The sequence below is a fragment of the Ostrinia furnacalis genome, unplaced genomic scaffold (assembly GCF_004193835.3).
Source record: "Ostrinia furnacalis isolate ACB-3 unplaced genomic scaffold, ASM419383v2 OfSCF5047, whole genome shotgun sequence".
Taxonomy (NCBI): Eukaryota; Metazoa; Arthropoda; class Insecta; order Lepidoptera; family Crambidae; genus Ostrinia; species Ostrinia furnacalis.
The window spans coordinates 210893-229147 of record NW_021135286.1 but is presented as its reverse complement, the minus strand read 5'-3'; the positions used below and the strand labels follow the sequence as shown (position 1 = coordinate 229147).

Genomic DNA, 18255 nt, shown 5'->3' with positions numbered 1-18255 from the left:
CGAGATCGAATCAAAAATTAGGAGATCCGTAAACGAACTAAAGTCGCTGACATAGTCCGACGGATTAGCAAGGTTCTGGAGTGGTGGCCGCGTACCGGAAAACGCAGCGTGGGACGTCCACCCAAGGTGTCCCGAGGACCTCATAAAGGTAGCTGGAAAGCGCTGGATGCAGGTCGCCACCAACCGGGCGATGTCGATATCATTGGGGGAGGCCTATGTTCAGCAGTGGACGTCCTATGGCAAAGATGATGATGATGATGAAAGTATCAAAGTTTAAGCATTGTTTGTCCCGCCTGAAAAGCGATCCAATGTTTACCAAGAAATAAAATGTTGATACTAAAAGGTACCTAAGGGTAAAACTAGACGCGTGTGGGGTTCAAACAAACTTTGTTATTTAATTGTGCAACTACCTACAATACATTTAAAGTCCATTAAAAGATATCGGTTTTAGAACTGTCGTATAGATTTACAGCTTTATTACTGGCCGATAAAGGTGGGTAATCAAAGCGATCTTGTTTCATGAGTTATTTTAGTACCTGCATTTAAAATCGTAGAGCTATGTATCTTCTTAATAAATAGTCGGTTAATTGAGTCAACAAAAAATTATACCCTCAAAATTGAGCCTCATTGGCGTTTATTGCCTTGCAAAATCTAACAAGATCACATTTTGATAGAAAGTATAATAATAACCCATTATTCGCTTCATTTAGAAATAAAAAAGTAGAATAATATTATCTTGTTCCTATTTAAGAAGCTCTTTTCTTCAAACTGTTTGATCAGGTAATTTTTCCATAAGTTGTAAAAAGCTTTCCAACGCTAATTCAAACGACTAATTCGTAGAGCTAACTTAGAGCTTAATTTTTCTTCCTCTCGGATCTCGAGCGAAAAGTGGGGAATAATTTCCCTTTGCAAATTGGCATGGATGTGCAGTTAATGGCTCATCGTTGGGAAGCTGCTTATCATATTCTGTTTAGCACTAACGAGTGAACGAGTGGAAATGGAAACCATAGAGAAAAGACTTTGTAGCGATTGACTAGAGAGAACTTTGTTGTTGTCATACTGTGTTTAAGTAACTAACGCCCGTATTCATAAACAATGCTTGCTTAAGTGAAGCAGCAAATCGAACGCATGGCGTTTAATAGAGCTCTGAGATTGGTTCGTGTGTCACATTGTGCATCCACGCTGTTGTCGTTATTCAGAAACGAGTTCTATTTATAACTAGCTAACCCGGCGAACTTTGTTCCGCCTTAATAGCAATAAATAAGCAGACTTTTTTATTTCGAACGGGATAAAAAGTATCCTATGTCCTTCTCCTGGCTCTAAACTACCTCCCTGATTATTTTCAGCTAAATCGGTTCTGCCGTTCTTGAGTTATAAGTGGAGTAACTAACACGACTTTCTTTTATATATAGTATAGATTATTTCAGCTTATGGTAGTCCACTGACGGACATAAGACATTTCCAAGTTTAAAATGATAGTCTGAAGTTATTTCCAAGATCCAAGCAAAATGGAATCGAACCCGAATCCACAAAACTCAAGCCCACTTGCGATGTCGATAACCTTTTAAAATCTATTTCACCATTCTCAGAATATCCGTAAACACCTCTAATATTTTAGGAATCACTTTTTTGCTTTCATAATAAATTGTTAGGCATATTTTAACGCCAGTAAAAGCTTGTAACCGGATATTAGTGGAAAGCTCATGAAAAATTCAGACAACATTTTTATGGCGTAAAGTGAAGCCTTCTAGGGGTTATTAAAAGTTAACGATAGGCCTTGAAATCACAAAGATGCGTGGTAAAGTTGTAATTACTGGAGCGACGTATTAAATATGTAGGCGCGAATGTAACAGGGCTGTCAATAGGCAATTTTGATGAACTACCCAATAGTTTTGTAGGGTAGTGGAAAAAGAGGAAGTGCTCAACCAGCAACAACAATCTGAACCTGCTAATGAAATATTATTTAAAAATCATATTTATGGTGTACCTACTAGCTTTTCGCCCGCCTGGAATTTTGTTTATCACAGAAAAACTTTATCGCGCGCGTTCCTAATTCAAAAACCGGAATAAAAATAAAAATCTTTATGTCCTTTCCCGGGACTCAAACTATCTTTATGCCAAATTTCATCAAAAGCGGTTCAGTGGTTTAGGCGTGAAAGCAAGAGTTACTTTCGCATTTATAAAATATCCCCAATGGCAATCCAATGCTGAAAGTGAGCCTCCCTAGAGCACGCCACAAAGCAAGGTCTCTAGCTTTTTTGTCTAGCTGTTCCTACTCTTCATTTCCTGAGAAGTATTCCTGGACCAGTTCACTGCTACTTAAGCTTAGGACAGCTTTGGACAGCCCCATCAAAATATAAACTGTCTCAAAAATCTTAACATAGCTGTTGTACTTAACTCTGATATAAACAGATTTTACATTATGCGGAAATTAATAGTAGTTTCTCCTACTAGGTGGACCGACGATCTGGTAAAGGTTGCGGGAAGAGCCTGAATGCGGGCAGCGCAGGACCGCTCATTGTGGAAAACCTTGGGGGAGGCCTTTGTCCAGCAGTGGACGTCATTTGGCTGAAACGAACGAACGAATACTAGTTCAGCTGAGCTGTTTGTGTTTGAAGTGGATTCACCACAATAGTCCAGCGGCGACGGGTTTCAAACTATGAAACTACTGACTTTCATATCTCTACACTGACATTTTTTTTATCCACTACGAGGAAGCTCTTGGCCTGTATCTCACCTGATGGTAAGTGATGATCAGACCGAAGGTGGAAGCGAGCTTCACCACGGAATCCTCAATCACGGAAGAACTGGCCTATGAACTACCTTACCTCTAACTGCTGGAACACAACAATGCTGTTAACATTGTTGTTATGGCGACAGACTTAGGTAATATGGTGGTAGCTAGCCAGGCGGACTTAGAACAAGCCCTACCACCAACCAAACCGAACAGAAAAATCTGTCCCCACTGGGAATTGAATCCGGGACCTCGGCGTCTGTAGCAGGTGGTCTTACCACTAAACCACAGAGGCGGTTAATTTTAGAGTAATTGTTACCAAAAATTTGGTTAATTATAGAGTAATTGTCACCATTAGTTAATATTTTAGCCAAGAGTTTAGGCAACCCTGTATTCGAGAACAGATGAGTGAAGCCGCGCCTCGAGTGTACTCGACATAGGTATTAATGAAACCGGTTATGAGCACACTTGTATGCATAATTAACAACTCTATTTTCTACGTAAAACTCTGTAAATATAAGTTACTGAGTTTTCGTGTCTTGCCTCAAACTTGTAAGTTTAAGTTGTGAAGTGAGGTAACTCGCTTGAGTACATCTTTGTAAGATAATGAGCCTTCGAAATACTTGCTAAGGTTATTATGTACGTTACTAAAATACATAATGAGTTTCTTTATATTTTCGAAAATTGTCATGGAAAGATTTTACTAAGGCTTGTTATTTCGTTTTAGGCATTAGCAAAGATATTATTTACTTTAAGGCTATTACTAAACATTCGTTCGTTTCGTCATGACATCCAATGCCTGGACAAAGACCTACCAATGATTTCCTCGATCAGTCCTGCACTGCCCGCATCCAGGCACTTAATAATAATAAATAAATAAATAAATATCCTTGGACATTTTACACTGCGCCTCTAGTCCCAAACTAAGCAAAGCTTGTACTATGGGTACTAGACGATGGGATAAACATACTTAAATACTTTTTTTTTGTAAATACATACATATTATACATAGAAAACACCCAGACCCGTCACAGAAATTAAAATTCATCATTTCAATTTCTGCCCGGCCGGGAATCGAACCCGGGACCTCTCGGCATAGTAGTCCGTTCTGAACCACTACACCAAACGGCCGACGTTTAGTTACGACTTAGCATATTCAAACATTAAAACGCTACATTTTTTATATTCTTTTTGTATACTGAACCCTTATGGTTACTTTTTTTACGCATAACAAGGCAAGTTTGACCACAATCGCACTGCATTGATGTTAAGTGAGATGCAGTCTAGGGTGGTACATATCTGCCCTGTAAGTGCCTATTCACTTTCGCCTTGAAAAGGGTTGTATAATTTGTGATTTTATAGTGGTTGATGTTTTTTAGTTTTTCATGTTTTTGTAATATTTCTAATTGATACGATAATGTTATTGTTTATGTATTATTTATGACTACGACTATTATACCCACCTTAATTTTTGCCAACGTGATAGTTGTGAATCGAATTCAAAAACATTTTTATTTATTTATACTATACAATGATTAATTATAGATTATGAAAGAGTTTCATTTCATTACGCAATTATCATTATTAATTCACAATCGTCAGAAAATTCCCCAATTTCACCCCAACTCCAAAAAAGGGAGATCAAAAATAACTGTGAAAATCCCAGACTAAACGCTCTTCTGCCTTTAATTCCGACATGTTTTACAATTAACCCGTACCAATAAATTAAAATATGCAAATTCACAAACACACCGCACCTCTATCATAAATAATGAAATTAAGCTGTATTCGGATAATAATTTTAATCAGAATTGGTTCCCGAGATAGGTTTACACTGAATAATATTCGTACTACCAGGCCTGTTCATCTCCGCGAGTTTACATCGAAAACAAAACACGCACGATGGCCCACCTACAGGATACTATTCGACAAGGCCTCACATACGAGCGAACATTGACTCACGCACGCGTATTCTTGTGTATGATGGACAGGCTAAATTACACCATATTGTTAATGACATTGAGCATATTTTTTTTAAATACGTAAGTAAAACTTCTGTTCGTAGTACTTATGAAATTGCAACTTGATTCTGTAATTAGTTTCATGCCGTTCCTGGCACTAACTAGATTTTCCCGTGACTTCACCTAGTGAAATACAGTTTATCACAAAATGTCTTTATTCTGATATTATAAATAATAATGACGATAAATATTATATTATAATATAATATCATAGTAAGTTGTCCTCCAAGTAAATAAAATTAAAATAAAACTTTGAAATTTCATCAAAATCCGTTTTGCATACATCCTCACTAACTTTCAGTAGGAAGTATTAGGGTTAGTTTATGGATGAACATAACCAAACAAACTAACTACAACTAACCACTATTTTGTAAGCAGTTAAATCATTGATTTAAGTTACAGCAGTTTTCACAAACTAAGCTAAAAAACTGCAACATTCCCATTTCAGCGCCCTCAAAAATTACAATCCAAGTCGCATTTCAAACGAATGCTACCCAGTGGAACACGGTAAGTTTAAATTAAGAAATGCTAGTTTAAACTTTTCAAAGTAAGATTAAAAATGTACCTTCAAGTTGTCGTCGACCGGTATGTGGGGCGTTCAGTTCAATAGACTATTCTAGGTCACTCCGACGCTTTAGGGCCCTCACCCACGGCGACTTTTTATAGTGATGCTGTCGCGCGTTTCGTAAACTAGCGACAGCATCGCTACTAACGCGCGTTAGTCGCATTTGCAACGCACTACAGAAGCGATGCCAACGCGCTACTAACGCGCTACAGCAGCGCGACTGTATCGATGCAAACGCGCGACCGTGTCGGACGACTTCGGGGAGAGAACAGGGGGTTACGGGGCGACAGAAGCGCGACAGTATTAGAAATAGAAACACTAATTATAATAAATATTTATTGCGTTTGCTACACAGCTAGCGACCGCATTGCGACTGTATCGATGCGAACGCGCGACAGAATCGCTACTGCATCGCTGCAAAAAGTCGCCGTAGGCGAGGGCCCTTAGTTACAAGCACGTCAAGATTTACACTGCGGTATCTTGTGCTGTTGTTATAGGGGCTATTTTACGACGGAAATTTACAGTCTGAGGTGTTGATAAAAGGTTATCTGTAGTGGCTATTTTTTGCTATCTAAAGTTACGTGTTGCGGAAGAAATGGCCAAGTGCGAGTTACACTACCGAGCCTGTGCTCAAGGGTTTTAATCAGATGATTTCTTACAAATGATGCAAATTGGTATTGATAAAAGAAGAAAGATTGGTAAAAAGAAACTCTTTAAAGAACACTGAAACCTCAGTCAGAATAAAAATAAATGAGCTAGGAATTTGGTGCAAGAATTAGTGAAAAACAAAAGAACGGGTGAGATAAATCAAAGTTTTTTGTTTTACAAGATAATAAACTTAAAAAATTCTCTCACTCACTCATTTGAAAAAGCTTGAAATAAATCCCATAAAATCCCACTTTAATGTTTACTAAAAACAATTAATCAAATCAGTTTATATCTTAGTTAGTTTATTTTCATTACAGAACTTTCTTTTACATNCTTTTGTATGAAAAATCTAAACCGCTTAAGTAGACCTGAAGTGATGCAGTGACCGCGCGCTCTCCGCCCTCTATCTCGAAAACGGTTCGCCGTATAAAAAAAGTTTTTAAACAAAATTTGTAGAGAATTTAGTATTCTACAATATTGGTAATAAATACAAATAGCAAAAAACCCACAGGAAATGAGATATTTCTAAAAAAAGCGCAAAAAACCGATTTTTGTGACCGTTGACCTTGAAATTTAATAGTTGCTTACACCCTACCATATGTAGGTTTTGAGACAACTTTTAGGGTGTCAATCAATATACACGTATTTACAGACTTACAGCTGGGTATCTCGAATTCCGAGGTGAACTTACTATAATGACTGGACTAGTAGGTACTAGCTAGTTGAAACACAATGATTCAATCAATTAGTACCATTATTATTATACCTACATATTTCAATTGGTGCCATAACTAGGAAAAACGTCATATTACGTCCCCATAATAACTGATTGCTGATTACAAGAAGGTTTTTTGAATAATTTGGTAACTTCGGTCCCCTGAGGAATGTTGTTTGCATTTGAGCATTAGGTACAATCAATCCTTTTTGCTTGATCAAGTATAAATATAGCATCCTGTAATAAGATGTCAGTTTAGCTTATAGTGCCATCATCTTTACTGTGCTTTTCGTGACCTGTTTTCTTCTAAAAGCGAAAGGTCACTGATTGACTGACTCACTCATCACGAAATCTCAGCAACAGCATGTGCTAGAAGTCTCAAATTTTGCATGGGGGTTCCTTTTAGAACGTCGGTGCTCACTAAGAACGTATTTTACGAAACTCCACCCCTAAGGGGGTAAAACGGGATCCACGCGTCGGCGGCCGCTAATGTATTGTTATAATACACTAGCGAAGTGTATTATAATACACTACAGTACTTTATAATTAGGTACTACAGTAGTAGCACTTCTTTACTCATGTGGTAGTAGTAGGTGCTAGTGTAGGTATTATAATAAATAAATATATATAAGTATGTTGATTGAATTCTTTAAGCATTCCAAGCAGTGTCACTAGGTAGGTACTTCTCACTGGTAGAGTTTTAATGGCGGACAGGCTTTAGATACTGCTTGGTTATTATGCAGGAGTTGCAGTGCTGGTGTGATTAAGTAGTCCCGTATTTTTTTACTTTTTATTTATTTTCTTCAAAGTTTCCACCGATAAGTTACTTACTGTGACGATGTTTGTTCGGTGCTTCTTTTCAGTTCCTTCCAAATCTTCCAATAAGCACTATACCTAAGCTAATCTATGCAAAGCTTCTTGGGTAGGATTAAAATGCATAATCAACTTCTTTAGAACAGGGAGGGAAAAATGAAATAATAAAATTATTTGGTTATCTAGGTTTCCTTTACTCGCATAGATCTAACGCCCGTATTCACAAACATTACTATGAGGTCTCATAGTGCGCGTAGACGCACAGGGTCACACATGAACCAATCACAAAGCTCTATTAGACGCTGTGCGTTCGATTGGCTGCTTCACTTTAAGCAAGCATCGTTTGTGAATACCGGCGTAAAAATGTTAGTTACAAAGATTTTTAATGGTTTTGTTTGAAAAATAGATAAATCTCAATAAGTAAAATCTTAACTTGTTTGCTTGCAATACAATAAAATACTTAGTAGGTAACTACTACTTGCTATTTGGAAGTGGAATGCCCAAGTCCCTAGCAGTTAGCAAAATCGGGTTCTTGTAATCGGTAAGTATGTTGTTGATTCTCTGTAAACAAAAAGGTTGTGATGAGCATCAAAGTTCATCAAATGCTGTGATGCGATCTACCGGCATGCATTAGGGTAATAATGTAAATATGCTTTTGAAAATTATTCATAATTACCGATCATTATTAATAATGCCTCATGATTTGGTAAATTGTAAATAATTTTTGTATGTAAAATATTAAAAGGGCAATTTAGTAGGCTGAGTTGCACCACCCAAATTTGACCGTAACTATGACGATAACCGGTGATTTTTGAGTGGAGTTTGTCTCTGTATAGTAAGATGTTGCAACCCAGCCTAAGGTTACAGTATATCACCGATAAATGTGATTAATTTATTACCTACTTTTATCTTGACTTTCGGTAATTATTAATAACGACCGGTTATTATGAATAATTTTCAATTTATCACTATTACCGTAACATATACACAAACATAACTAAACTCCGAAAGATGTAATACGTACAGATATTAATTGGTCGTAATATTCATCGTCCTCCTCGACGCGGCCACCCTGCCGATGCCTTTTGAAGGCTTGGGTAGCTTCATTTTTAGCCGTTTTGTGATACCCGTCGATCAAGAGCCATGATTCTATTAACCTAGCGGGCAACAGTATCACCGAAAGTGGCTTCAGGAACCCCGGCAAGCCCGCGGTGTTGACGTCCATGACAGCACGGTACTCCGCGCATCCACTGCGTATAGCGGCTTCATTGATTTCCTCGTTCATTTCTTTCATCTGGTCGAAGTGCTCGGTCATCGCCTGAAAGTGGAAGTGGTATTTGAGAAAAACTAATTCCATCATTTGACTTTAGTGGGATGGTCATGAATTAGTGATTAGGAACAAGGAATAAGATGGATAATAGTGGTAGACGATGAGTATTCCGTATTACCTGTTCAATGTTTCCCAAGTATCTATCGTAACCTTCCTCCTTGCCGGCTGTTCTTCGCTCATGGTACATCGCGATAGCCTCCTTCCTCACATTTTTTTCCTTTTTTTTTAACTCTGACGATGGTAAACACTTCATTTGAGTCCCGAATACTTCCAACATGCCATCTTTGTAGCGCCCTATCACTGCGACTACGACTGCTTCGGTGTTTGTATCGTTTATTTGAACAAATTTCTTGAATTGTTCTCTAATATTCTGAAAATTGTTTAAATAAAAATTACATTCAGTACTAATGGATTACTTACATTTTTTAGTCTGCAACTTTTTATGCTATGTTTAGCTCCAAAAGCTGTTAATTAAGTTTCCCTAGAAGTGTTAGGAGAACCAACAAGACAAACACGCATACTTCTATGGAAATAAATCATTTTACCTAATTATGTTACTGAAAATAGGTTCATAGGCAAGGATCAAGAGTGTCGTCTAAATGAAGGCAGTAACGGCATGCATTATGTGGAATTCATGCAACATTTAAGTAATTGTTTTATTTGTTTCTTACCTTCTCCAATCGTTCCACGAAACTATCATCTGACTGCCGTTCAGAACCAGCATTTCGCTTGCCCCAAAAAAAGTTTATGGCGTCTTCACGCGCTGATTCATGGATGCGATTCAGGCGCATGGTGCTCACGCAGCAATGGGCAACAACATGTCTGTCCATCTCGCTAACGTACTTGTCGAAGGCTTCAGTAAGATAACCATTATTGTTCAGTTCATTGAAATGGACCATTTGAGCGTAGCGCGCTTTCAAATCCTGTTAACAAGAATTAGGTAAAATGGTATTGAACTCCTCATCAGCGATTGTGCATAAAGTACATTTCTGTTATCGACTGTCCTAGGTGGTAAAACGTACGTTATCTGGTTGTCTGGTACCGTGTTGAATGCACTTTTTGCAACACCTTACCATAGACCTTACTTCTGGCGCTCTGTTAACTTACACAATCTTACGCGAAGTTAAGAGAACTTCGCGTAAGATTGTAATGATGAACCAAGCCATTGAAAAAAGTGTATAGGTAATTAGAAAATGCAGCTATAATTTTTTCTCTAGGTATGTGTAATGTGTGTATCAAGATAAGTAGATGGTCATAGTGAGATTTGCAATGGGTTCGTGCTTACAGAAATACCTTATGCAGTTGTGTTGTTTCTTTGTCTTTGCCATCGGTGCAGAGTTTGTCCTTGAATTCTTCGACTACGGCGGCCACTGCGGCGCTGTGCGCGGCGTGTAGGGCCCCTAGGCTCACGCACAGGCGCTCTGCTGGAGTTCCCTTCAGAAGCAACTCCGTGTATCTATCCATTGCTTCGTCGAATGCCTTGCTCAACTTCGCCTCGTTAATTGCGGTGAAGTCACGCAAACGACTGTCGAATTCCTGGACAAATAAAACATACGCTCGATATTGGTAGGTAAGTACCTAGTTAGGCATGTTTTTTTACCACTGTGTTCATTTCATTCCTTAAATAAAAACGTTGCTCGACTGACGGCACGCATGCAGATCCAGAGCAGACGCAGGAGATCCAGAAACTTTCAATATGACTTACGCCCATATTCACAAACGATGCTTGCGCGAAGCAGCAAATCTTAGCTACTTTCCTAGTTTCATTCAAGCATGCGATCACTTAGGTACCCACCACCATTAAGTTTGCTATAGCCTGGTCGATGTTCTGGCGACTCCCCATGATCCTCCGGGCGGTGAAGAGTTCGCGGGCCGCGGCGACGGCCTGCGCGTGGCTGCGGTACACGGCCGCCGGCGCCATCGCTCGCGAGCCCGCACACTCCTCCACGCCTCGAGCATACTCCGCGCGCGCCGCCTCCGTAGCGAGCAGGAGACCCGCCTCCGCGGTCGCCTGCAGCATCAATAGGTACAAGGGATTACTTTAAGGCCGAGGAGAAACTAAGCAAATAAAGTCTTGGCCCGCGAGATAACCACGTAATATGGGTCGCGATCGTTGTCCCGATAGTTGCCTCGGCGAACGGTATTAACGAAGAGCTTCGATCAACATCTTAAGAAGTCTCGCTGGATGAATGGCTCTTGAGCCAACCTGAGTCCCGACCCTTTGCTCAAAAACAAAAGGCGGTAATATTACATGCGCGTTACGATGTCGCTTTTAATGTGCCGATATTGACTTGACTACGACGGCTAACTTGCCGTTCAAACAACTGAATTTTAATTTTATTATTTGGTTAATCAAGTTTATTACATTCTGCAATGTCCTAAAATATAAATAAGTACCTACACAAAGCGGTTTTATTCTACGTGTTATCCCAGATTGGATAACACGTAGAATCAAACAACCACACTAACTAAGTGTGGTATCATTGGACAACAAAATTTGGACATAGGTTACTTAGATGATATTGATGACCTGCACTATCGTGGCGGGCGTGGGCATGTCGCCGCCATTGAACACGTCCATGTAGCGCTTGAAGTAGACGACGAACTCCTGCGCAGTCAGCGTCTGGCCGTTGATACGCTTGGGAACCAGGCGGTTGGGCGCCAGCACAAGTGGCACGAACTCCAGTAAACACGCTTTGAACTCAGTTCGGAGATCTAAATAGACAGTTTGCAGTTTGAACATGACTTAATTATGTTGTGCATAAGTGTGCATGTAGTAAAGTAGATCCTACTACCCGTTCGCGCTAAGTTTGCCGGTCCGTGGAATGCGCGTACCTTCCCCTAACTGCGATTAAACGCAATTAGTTAGTGATTAAACGCAATTAATGTGTTTTATTTTACGCAAAAGCACAATATTTATCAGCAGTAATAAATAAAAAATATTTTTAAATATAGTTTGATAAAGTTATAGACGATTGCCTTCGAGTGATGTCCTATAGCCAGCGGCAAACTGAAAGCGAACGGATAGTACTTCTATTTAATGAATTATAAAATTAAGCAATGGTAGGTACCTACCAAATGTCAACACCATTTTATTTCAAAATTTAAAGCAAGTGGGAAAAAGGATATCACTATCACGCACGAGACCATTCATAACCTACCTCTTGTTCTCACTGCTGCAACCCTGTGTTGGCCTTGGCAAGATCTAAAGTTTAATCGTCAATCAAAGTCAATCTAGAGAAGGCCAGGTCAGTATTAGCAGCACAGTCTTTTAAGTAGGTACCTACTTAAGAAAGAAAGAAAGATAAAATATTTATTTGGTACTAAATGATACACGTTGTTGACATTACAAAGCAAAAATAATAAAATTGTTGTACCAAATTGGTCTCTGCTACTTACTTCCTTCATGATTTGTAACGTTTGACTCGAGCTATTGTATGAATAATTTATTAATTTTTGTATTGGTTTCCTATCTATTAAATTATGTGTGGTCAACGTTCATTTTTGCATTCTTAAATAATCTAATGCGATATTAGACCACCGCAGTTGAGCGATTAATTTTGTATTTTGTATGCTAGTAGAAATACTCGTACATATAGCTAGCTACATACATATATAAGTACATAGGTACATTATTGTGTACTTTTTGGTAACTATTTAGGTACGTCTAGATATTGACAAACGAACAAAATGGTGACAAATTGGAATAATGAATTTCCCAATAAAATGTTATAGTAACTAAGGAGATCATCGTAAAAGGAAGTAAGGGTAGCATTGAGAGTAAATTAACCTAGTGAGGCTGTGAGGCCCCCGCGAAATTTATTTAAATTATTACGAAAGCAAAAATTATTAACTATGTTATTAGGTAGGTACCTAATTTGGGGAAGCCCGAGTTTTGAGAAAGTCTAAAAAAATCCTGAAAGGTTTAAATAAATTTATAAATATCCTTGGACATTTTACACTGCGCCGCTAGACCCAAACTAAGCAAAGCTTGTACTATGGGTACTAGACAACGGATATAAACATACTTACCTACTTAAATACTTTTTTTTGTAAATACATACACATTATACATAGAAAACACCCAGACACGTCACAGAAATTAAAATTCATCATTTCAATTTCTGCCCGGCCGGGAATCGAACCCGGGACCTCTCGTCATAGTAGTCCGTTCTGAACCACTACACCAAACGGCCGACAAGGTGCTAGGTACTCACCAGCCAAGGTTCCTTTGAAGTTCTTATCGGAGACGTTGAAGCCAGGGTGAGCCATAAGGAAGCAGTCGATATCTTGAAAACAAGACCGCAGGTGTTGCCGAATCTCTTGCAGCTGCGCAGGCTGATCAGGCTTGATCTAGAGTCAGGTAGCAGGTGTTATAATCATCATCATCATCATCATTTTCAGCCATTGGACGTTCAAGTGAATTTTCACTAGTTAAGAAATTTTATAATACATGAGTTAAATTACTATTACCACAGCTATTACTCTCAAACTAATTGATATATCTTAACCGCTATACATAGTTTTTCTTAAAAGTTCATGAAAAGCAGTATCATTAGGATTTTTTTCAGATTTCTCCTACCCTAAAAAAAATTTTTAGAGTAGGTACCTAGCTCCCCTACATGTAAAGTGGGGATGAATTTTTTTTCAGCTTCTACCCCATCGTGTAGGGATATCGTTGGATAGGTCTTTTAGAATGACTTAGGTAGGGGTTTCTAAAACTATTTTTCCATTTAGGGATCTGTTTGCAAATTATTAAAGTTTAAAGTGCCAATTTTTGTTCGAGTAGGGCCTCTCCCCCTCTAAAAACTAAACTGTTGGCTTGAAAAATGTGAAAAATTCGTAATAATTCTGTTTTTCATGAACTTTCAAGGAAAACTATAACGGTTAAGATTAAGATACATCAGTCAGTTTAAGGCTGAGTTGCACCACTTACCTTTGACAGTAAATTTAACGATAACCGGTGCTTTTTGTTTGTATGGAGTTTGACAGATTTTTGACGTTTGTCAAAGTTCAAGTAAGATGGTGCAACCCACCCTAAGAGTAATAGTCATTTGACTATGTATTATAAATAATGGTTCAAGTAACTTACTTGTAAGACTTTATCCAGCAGACGTCTGCCGCCCTGGGCCCCAAATTCTTGGTCAGAGGTAAACATCCAGTCTCTGACAAGAAATTTTAATTGTTGGAACGGCGGGCCACCGTCGTCGTTGAGCACCAGCCGTGCGTACTCGGTGAATAACTACAAAAGCCAATAAATATACTCGTATTAAGTAGGTACCTACGCCATATTTTATTCGTATTCGTCCGTCAGTTTTTCTTTGTTAACTAAACTTAATATGCTATGCTACATAAAGTATTAAAGAGTATGATCGCTTTCTCATCTTTCTACATCCCAAAATAAATAGTATTCTAATTTTTTTCGGATATTGTGATCGTTTTAATAGGACAGCCAAGTATCTTAGGGGGCGTCCATTAATTACGTAAGACGTNTCTTTCTACATCCCAAAATAAATAGTATTCTAATTTTTTTCGGATATTGTGATCGTTTTAATAGGACAGCCAAGTATCTTAGGGGGCGTCCATTAATTACGTAAGACGTTTAGGGGGGGGGGGGGTCAAGAAAAACCTCACTAAATCTCACGTAGGGGAGAGGGGGCACGTAGGGCATGAAAAAACTGGGTTATTTTAAATTAAAAAAATAAATATATTTAAAGATGATAATGATAAATTATTCAATTTTTTATATTAAACCGTCTAAACAATAAAGAAATTAGAAGAAACGGTTTTTTATATTAAATCCTAATCGAAGCATAGGATAACCCATTTACATTGCAAATATTTTATGTATTTTAAGAATCTCACGTGAGATTGTGGGGAGGGGGAGGGGGTCTGGAAAAATCTCACCAAATCTCACCAAGAGGGGCGGGGGGGTTGAAAAATCGCCGAAATTATCTCACGTAATTAATGGACGCCCCCTTATTATGCAAGTAGGCGTAGCCGCGTAGGCGTATTTTTCTCGCTCTGCATTGTTCCTTGAGTCAATTAATTCGGATAGCCCTAGCGTTGCTCTACCTCTGGGCTTCAGCTGCTTCAGCTTGCCACTACTTTTAGGGGCATCCTGTATAAAAGCTTAACCACTCACTGATTAATCACGAAATCTAAGAAATCATAACACGTACTTAAAATTGGACAGGTAGGTTCCCTAAAAGGTGTACCTAGACATCCGCAAAGAACGTAACGTAAAACAAACAAAAAACGGGGTCCACGCGTACGAAGTCGCGGGCGGCCGTCAGTAATTAAAATAAGCTAAAAAATGTTAATCAAATGACAGTGATATTATGGTAAATGATGACAATAAGACAAGGAAAATGAAAATCAATAAAACTATAATGTCAGGTAAATACCTTTTCCTACTATTATAACATGGTTTAGGAGGCAATTTTTTTGAAAACGTATACAGGGTGTTAGGTAAATGGGTATATGAGCCGACACTAGCCCATGTTAACATGGTCATATAAATGGTATGGAGAAGTCAGAAATTTGATATCATCATTTAATTTTTTTTAATTTTCATACAAAATAAATTTTATAAAATCCGATTTCTATGACATTTTTAAAAATTATAATGAAGATATCAATTTTCTGACTTCACCATACCATTTATATGACCATGTTAACATGGGCTAGTGTCGGCTCATATACCCATTTACCTAACACCCTGTATAATGAATTTATTACAGAAAACTGTTTTTATACATTTCGTTGCTGGGTTTATTTACATATGAAGTTTTGGCCGAGTCTTTTCTTAAACTTTTGGTGATATACATTTTGGTTTCTCGCTATGACTGAGTGCAAAGAGAAAGGTTTGGTCACCTGCAGATGTTGGAGGTCGTCGCCACCGAGGTTGCTCTTGATGTTATAGATCTGCACCGAGGAGAGCAGCGTGGACAGCGCGAAGATGGTGGTGGACTCACGCATGGTGCTCTCGTTGTCGAAGGTGCCCTGCGTGTCCATGAGCACCACGGCCACCTACAGAGCATACCCCGAATTCTTTCAACGTTCCTTAAATCTGGTTAGTCAAGAATCAAGCACATTGCGGAGCCGCGAAAGAATGTCTAGGCCGTCTAGCTCGGACAATAACTCGCAGCTCCGTCCCAAAGACTTCGGGAGGACACCGTCAGGTTTTAGTGAGTAGGCCCTGCCCATCTGGCAGGGAGAGCCTCACATAACCCACTGGTTCCCCCGGGCCAGTGGGTATGCAATTTCATGCATTTCCTGACGAAAAAAAAAGAATCAAGCACATTAGGTAGGTACAATACGATGATAACAAATAATATTTCAGTAAGAATAATGAATTCGGATTCAATGCAGGATTAAATCTGCATTCCGTATTCAGTTGAACTTTCAATGGAAACATTCATTGGAAACTTTGCTGATTTCTGTCCTATTTTTTGTGTGATTATTTGTCTGTGTATCTAAATTGTTTATTTACCTAATATAAATAAATAAATTAATAAATACAACTGCCTCTGTGGTCTAGTGGTAGACCACCTGCTTCAGACGCAGAGGTCCCGGGTTCGATTCCCAGTGGGGGCAAATTTTTCTGTTCGGTTTGGTAGGTGGTAGGACTTGTTCTAAGTCCGCCCTAAGTCTGTTGCCATAATAACAATGTTAACAGCATTATTGTGTTCCGGCAGTAGAGGTAAGATAGCCAGTTCCTCCGTGGTTGAGGATGCCGGGTGAAGCTCGCTTCTACCTTCGGTTGATCATCACTTACCATCAGGTCAGATACAGACCAAGAGCATCCTCGTTGTGGATAAAAAAAAACTGCAGGAAAAAGCTCAGTTTCAAAAAATGTAATTCTTTTACGAAATAAGTATACCTACTGCAAACCGCAAAAATAACCCTTTTCGGGGCCCCCACCACTCTTAAACATAGGTAGGAAAGTCAGATTGGGCAACAAACGAAGCCAATAAATAAAACAATAAAACCTTGTACGAATAGTTCCGTTAGAGTAGGCGCACGCCGTTGATTTTTCGTCGGCCGATAGTTAAAGTCGGGCAGTTGATCAGTATGGGCATGTAGATATGGGAGTGCGCACACTACGCCGATTCGATTTGGCCGATTCTTCATACAATTTAAAATCGGGCACAACTAGCGGCCAACTAAAAATCAACGGTGTGCGCCTTACTCTTACTGGCCTGTAAGGTATTATGGAGGATGTTGGTAGGCTGAGTTATCAACCCGGAAAGGGATCAACACCGTATCGCCTTTACTTTATAGCGGGCGGATAAATGTGCGTTTGCAGTACGGAGTTTCATAAAAAGAATAGTTGACGCCTCGAGTTGATACGTTTACGAGTACGACCCCTTTCTGGGTTGAGAAATGTGCTACGTCCTTCGCCTTTTAATAAGAATTATGCTGATTTTTAAGCCCGACGACCTGATAAAGGTAGCAGGAAGGCGCTGGATGCAGGTCGCTACCAACCGTGCGATGCGGAAGTCATTGGGGAGAACTATGTTCAACAGTTTTTTTTTATGTGACAGGAGGCAAACGAGCAAACGGATCACCTGATGGTAAGTGATTACCGTCGCCCATCTGTCGGAAACACCGCAGACGACAGTCCATTCCACAGTTTAAACAGTGGATGTCCTGTGGCTGAAATGATGATGATGCAGATTTTTTATTTGGTGCACAAATCAGAGAGAGAGAGAGATTTTAACAAACGTAACCTTTTCTCCAGTAGATAGAGTCATTTCGAAAGGGCGGGACCAGATGTGGATGCCGATGGTGTTCCGCTCGGAGCCCGTGCGCCAGCCGAAGCCCTCCAGCGGCTCTTGCTCGCCGCCAAGCCACGCGTCCGACCGCCGCTCCGCGTCCTGCCAAAAAGTCCATCAACTACACTGGTCATCAAAAAAATCGACCCTCCCGTGACAAGCACTTTCAAACGTATGCATCCCCACTTCCCACCAATATTGGCACCATTTAAAAGCCTAGTTCTAAACTTCATTTCATTAAAGGAAAGGTTTTTACACCAAAAATGTGTCTGTAGAAGAATCCAGAGTCACTTCTTCAAAAAATAGATAGTTACGCTTGAGCCAACATTTATGGCTATAAAACTGTTAAGTTGGGATTAATCGCTATCCATCTGTTAAAGACTACACGTGAGATCATTATTTGGTTTTATAACCATAAAAATTGGTCTAATTGATCCTAGAGGTGAGCCCAAAGTGTGGTCTTTTTTCAAGTCACATTTATTGTAGGTATATCGCGTTTATGTTAATCGTTTATTAAGAAATTAAATGTGTTTTTCTTTAAGGATATTTATTGGGCTTTCAAATAACACCAATATTGTTGGGGCACCATGATTGTGTCAGTAGATACGAGTTTTCCTGTAAAACGTAGGTAGGCCGATTTTTGTGATGA

At 39.2% G+C, this 18255-nt stretch overlaps 1 protein-coding gene across 1 annotated transcript; it reads right to left on the bottom strand.

Annotated features, from left to right (window-relative positions):
• Positions 1-7650: 7650 nt before the first annotated feature.
• Positions 7651-17723, bottom strand: LOC114360441 (uncharacterized; the record flags this gene model as incomplete). Its single annotated transcript, XM_028315152.1, has 11 exons — positions 7651-8057; positions 8521-8814; positions 8945-9196; positions 9498-9749; positions 10120-10362; positions 10622-10837; positions 11357-11541; positions 13044-13179; positions 13919-14068; positions 15703-15858; positions 17562-17723. Coding segments are annotated over 11 exons (2133 nt in total), but the record flags the coding sequence as incomplete, so codon positions are not given.
• Between the last annotated feature and the right edge of the window lie 532 nt (positions 17724-18255).